At 41.4% G+C, this 5,491-nt stretch overlaps 1 protein-coding gene across 1 annotated transcript; it reads right to left on the reverse strand.

Moving 5' to 3' along the window:
- Positions 1-2,899: 2,899 nt before the first annotated feature.
- LOC115696520 (uncharacterized) lies at positions 2,900-4,120 on the reverse strand. Its single transcript, XM_030623418.2, has one exon. The coding sequence runs from the start codon at positions 4,118-4,120 to the stop codon at positions 2,900-2,902; it is 1,221 nt and encodes a 406-aa protein (XP_030479278.2).
- Positions 4,121-5,491: the final 1,371 nt, after the last annotated feature.

A 5,491-nucleotide genomic window follows, 5' to 3' on the forward strand; every position in this document is an offset into this window, starting at 1 on the left:
ACCCTCAACTTGGACGATAAGCCTTTCATTGATAAATACCTCGGTGTCCCTCAGTGCTTCTCTAGATCAAAAAATTCCTCTTTCCTGTTCCTTCTTCAAAAAGCTAGCTCTAAGCTGTCTATTTGGAATCAAAATCTTTTCTCTAGAGTGGGCAAAGAAATTCTTTTAAAATCGGTTATTCAAGCTATTCCCTCTTACGCTATGTCCTGTTTCTGCCTCCCAGTTTCTCTATGCAAACACTACAGCAGATTGATGTCTAAATTCTGGTGGGGGTCCCTCGGCGAGCGCCATAAGATTCATTGGAAAAAATGGGACAATCTTTGCACTTCCAAGTTTTTTGGAGGATTGGGCTTTCGTAATATTGTGCACCATAACCAAGCTATGCTTGCTAAGCAAGCTTGGCGTATTCTCACCTCTCCTGATTCCTTAGTTGGCGAACTCCTAAAAGCTAAATACTTCAAGCGAAACGATTTCTTGCATGCTGCTACTGGCCACTCGCCTTCGTTCTGTTGGTGTAGTATTCTTTGGGGCAGGGATCTTTTGATCAAGGGTCTTATTTGGAAAATTGGGGATGGCACTTTGGTTAATATTTCTGAATCCAATTGGCTTCCTTTCCACGACAAAGTTATGTTCAAGCCTGGCCTCTCTCCTCCTTCCCACCATGTCTCTTTTTTCCTTACTGAAGACCGACATTGGGACCTTTCTAAACTCCGTTTTTATTTTGACGAGCAGATGTGTAATCATGATACTCTCATCTGGAGTCATCACCATTCGGGTTATTTCACTGTTAACTCTGCTTATCATTTGGCAAATTCAACCTTCTCATCTCCCGGTCCTTCCAATCCTGCTACCTATAAACGTTGGTGGACCTCGGTTTGGTCCTCTAATATCTCTCCTAAAATTAAACACTTTGTTTGGAAAGCGTTCAACCACATTCTTCCCTCCAATCTTAATCTCTTTCATCGTAAGTCTATATCCTCCCCTTATTGCTCCATTTGCCACTCTCATCATGACTCCAACACTCACTCCCTTATTCAATGTTCCAGGGCAGGTAAATGTTGGAAAAACTCATCTTTTCATCAGTTTTATTTTAATAATAGAAATTGTGATATTAAGGAATTCTTGCTCAGAGGTTTTGAATGTCTTGACAAAGATCAATTTTCTTCTTTTTTGGGTTTAATTTGGGCCATTTGGAATAACAGAAACAGAGCAATATTCCATTCTAACAGTACCATTGATTTCAGTTTGGAGAATTCTGTCAGTTGTTATTTGCAGGAATACAGGGATGCTCAGAAACGCATATCCATATCGCCTCCCACCTTCCATCAGTCTTCTACAAGAATACAAGTCCCAAGAACAATGTTTTCAGCTTTCTGTGGATGCAGCCCTTTCTCACTCTTCCAACAAGCATGGGTACGGTGCTGCTGTAACTAATTCTCGTGGTAATGTCATTGCCACCTTTATGGCTCCTTCACATTCAGGCCTCCCTCCATTTTATGCTGAAGCTGAAGCTCTCAACCGAGCATTACTTTGGTGGCAAGCAGTCCGTTTTCCTATTGCTGTTATTGCCTCCGACTGCCAGAATTTGGTGCATCGTATTCAGAAGTTCTCTCCAGATCGTTCAGCCCTCTCGCGTCTTGTTGCAATGATAGTCTCCTCTTTGTCATCTTTTCCAGGTGCTTCCGTCCATTACATCCCTCGATCTACAAACACCACAGCTCACGGCCTTGCCCGAGCAGCCCTTGGAATGGACAAAGAGATAACTTGGAACCATTTAAGTTCCTCTCCTTGAAGATCTTAGTCTCAGCTTTTGTTCTTTAATCTTTGATCTTCCTCCAAAAAAAAAAAGTTCTTTTTAATATATAAAGATAAAAATCCAAAAAAATAAATAAATAAATATAAAATAACTACATGAATGCATCATGTATGTATCCCATAATGTACTGCACGTTTTGTTTTATGCACTTTGATTAAATTCAAATTTCGATGTATATACTTGTTGATGTACTTTCATTTCCAATAATAAATTGCCTATCCAAACAGGTTAAGTAAGTTTAAATTATTTATAAAATTTTATCAAAAAAAAAAATAATCAAATAACAAATTTGCGTGTGAACTATGAGATGCTGCCTATTTTTCTGTTCACATTTACAATATAGCAGCTTTAAAATGACTCTCCTCGTTCTAGAAGTTTTAGGTCTGTTAAGAAAGCCAACACCAATGTTTCTGACATTCACATTTATTTTAGATTTTACAAGGAAAGATTAGATATAAAATTTGAATTTTTTTTATAAAAATAATAAAACCTAAATATAGTAATAAAATTAATTAAAATATTAATATAATGAGATATATATCTAATGAAGATGTGAAATTTATGTTATATTTGGCCTAAAAAGTAACTTTATGATATATTTGTATTAATTTTTATCATTATGCTCTATTACAATTGCAAGTTTGTGGTGAGGTCGCCGCTTTGGAGTTGGCAAAGAATAAAGGCTGTAAGTTTATTATTGTGAAAAATAATTCTAAAGTAGTCATCAATTCTATCAAAGGAATGGATTTTAGATAGAAAATTGTGAAATATTTTTTATTTTGTAAAAGAATGGTTCATTCTTTTGTTGGCTGTTTATTTTATAGTATTGTAAGAATTTGTAATTTTATAGTCCATAATGTGATAAAGTGAATCTTTACCTACAACCAGTTTTTTTTTTTTTTTTGATTAGAGGACCCCTGGAAGCGCCAGGGGGCGCGAAACAACAAAACGAGGCACAAAGGCCATACAAACTGCCAGGACGGCAACAACCAACACAAAAACCAGAAACAAGTTAAAAGAAAATAAAGAACTAGCAATAAACAGCAGTAGGCTATAAAGTAAAATAAACAGATCGCAGTTCAGCTAACAATTAGAATAAGGATAGGGAGAATTCAAGTCATCAAGCTCAGAGAGAACCGAGCGTAAGGGACTATTCTCGAGGGACAAATCAAAACGCCCAAAAGAGTTGTTGAGATTCGCCCATTTGGCCACTGAATCGGCCACACCATTGAAGTTCCTGGGGATCCAAGAGACTTCCGAGTGAGTGAAGCTGTCCTTTAAACGATTGAAGTTTAGTACCAGCTCCTGAATGTTGAAGTTGAGTGATCCAATGTCCTGCATCTTAGCCTTCAGAGCCGAAACTGAATTGCAGCAATCGCTTTGGAAGATAACTTTCCGGAATCCCTGCTTAATTGCCTCCTCCGCTCCCTTGCAGATCGTCATTGTCTCTCCGAGAAGCGGATCGCAGACAGTGAGGCGGAAGGTGATGCAGTTAATGAAGACACCAGCTTCATTTCTGAACACAACAGCTCCGGCTGCTTGGGAGTTGCTAATGGAGACGTCCGAATTGCACATAACCCAGCCCGGAGGTGGGGGGAGCCACGCTTTCAACTCCGCAACCTGAGGCCTTAAGTCCTCCAAGATCTCGCCAATTCTTGTATTTATATGCTGGAGGATGGAACCAATGGGAGTAGCAGAGCCTCCATGAGAAATGTTATTCCTCTCGCGCCATATACTCTCAAAGATTACAGCAGCCCCTCCTAGGAACAGGTTAAGTTGGATTGACTGTGGTCTATGGGGTTCCATCGAGAACCAATCGAGCCAACTTTCCCAGCAATCAAAGTGGTTCGTGGTAGTTCGGAACTGCCAGCAGCAACCAAACCAGACTGCTCTAGCGAAATTGCAGCTCCAAAATAGATGCATTGAAGTTTCCATCTCGCCACGGCAAAGGGAGCAGCTAGAGTCAATTGAGGGGATAAAAAGACTCAATCTATCTTTGGTGGTAAGACCATTAGCAAGAATTTTCCACCATAACATTTTCAATCTCTCGTGGATCTTGGCTCCCCAAATTAATCTCCATTTCCTGTCTCCATGCGCCATAGAATCCAAGTTCTTGATCAACTTATAGGCCGATTTAATGGAGAAGCGCCCATTGTTCTCCGGGAGCCAGAGCCATGTGTCTTCACAAGGTGTGTTAGGAAGAGTGATATTGAGTATGCGTTTAGCATCATCTTCCTGGAACCATTGTCGGACTAGAGGTTCATTCCAGCAGCCTTGGGAAATGAAGTTACTGACCATGCTCATTCCTGCTGATGCGTCAAGCTTAGGTAAAGGTTGGAGCGTGCCCCCCGGTACCCAGGAGTCGAACCAGATGGAGGTTAGATTACCATCTCCAATTTTGCGACAGAGCCCCTTCTCCAAGGTTGTTCTAGCTCTTAAGATTGCCTTCCAAAGAATGGAATCCGTTGGCTTCAAATCTCTGTCAAGGAAGCCTCCATGAGTTTTCGCCAAAGGCTATCCTTATCCGTTAGGACTTTCCAAGCCCAATTTGAGAGGAAGGCTTTGTTGATTGCATCGCTTGTCTTAAATCCAAGGCCTCCATTGACTTTTGGGCGGCAAAGAGTTTCCCATGCGATTGTGTGTAGTCTTCTGTTCTGTTCAGAGTCGCCCCACCAGAAGTCTCGGAGGAGTTTGTCAATTTTCTTCGACGTAGCGGCTGGAATGACATCGGATGATGCTACGTAAGTCGCTAGAGAGGATCCAACGGACTTAATGAGGCAAGCCTTGCCAGCATAAGATAACAGCTTGGCTTTCCAGCCTTGAACCCGGTAAAGCACACGTTCAGCAAGGAACTTGGTATCTTCCGTACGCTTGAGGGAGCGAAACAATGGAATCCCTAAGTAAGATGCCTTCTTAGACATCCTCTTCATGCCCAGCAGCTGAGAGATTGAGTGCCTAGTTGTTGCAGGGACTTTCTTAGAGAAATAGACCGAGGATTTGCTAACATTGACGGTTTGGCCAGATAGCTTGCAGTATTTGTCGAGGCAGTCCATGAAGGAGGCTGCTTCACGAGTGGAAGCTTGTCCAAACAGAATGATATCATCAGCAAAAAGAAGATGGCTTACGGCGACACCATTACGTCCCATGCGAAAACCTTTTATCAGCCCCTTATCCACCTTGTCAATAATTAATCTAGACAACACATCCGCCCCGAGAATAAATAGAGCCGGGGACAGAGGATCTCCTTGCCTCAGCCCCCTTTTGGGTTTGAAACGACCCGCCACCGAACCATTAAGTAATAGTTTAATCTCATTAACCATTATGCAGGAGCTTATCCATTTGATGAAGATGTTGGGGAAGCCTAAACATTGTAGTACCGAGAGAATGAAGTCCCACTCCATCTTGTCATATGCCTTTTCCATGTCGAGTTTTATCATCATGAAGCCTCGCTTACCCTTCTTCTTAGACATGGAGTGAACGATTTCCCTTGCGATCATAGAGTTTTCTGCTATATGTCTTCCTTTCACAAACGCAGCTTGGTTGGGCGAGATAATCTTGTCAAGGATGTAGCGCAGTCTATTGGCGATAACTTTGGATATTACCTTATAGGATACGTTGCAAAGTGCTATCGGTCTGTAGTCAGTAACTAGGACTGGGGATTCTTTCTTCGGTACT

Source organism: Cannabis sativa, chromosome 7 (assembly GCF_029168945.1).
Source record: "Cannabis sativa cultivar Pink pepper isolate KNU-18-1 chromosome 7, ASM2916894v1, whole genome shotgun sequence".
Taxonomy (NCBI): Eukaryota; Viridiplantae; Streptophyta; class Magnoliopsida; order Rosales; family Cannabaceae; genus Cannabis; species Cannabis sativa.

What these genes read in the sequence shown, in the direction of transcription:
- LOC115696520 (XM_030623418.2), bottom strand. Translation starts at nt 4,120, where the DNA reads ATGAGCATGGTCAGTAACTTCATTTCCCAAGGCTGCTGGAATGAACCT.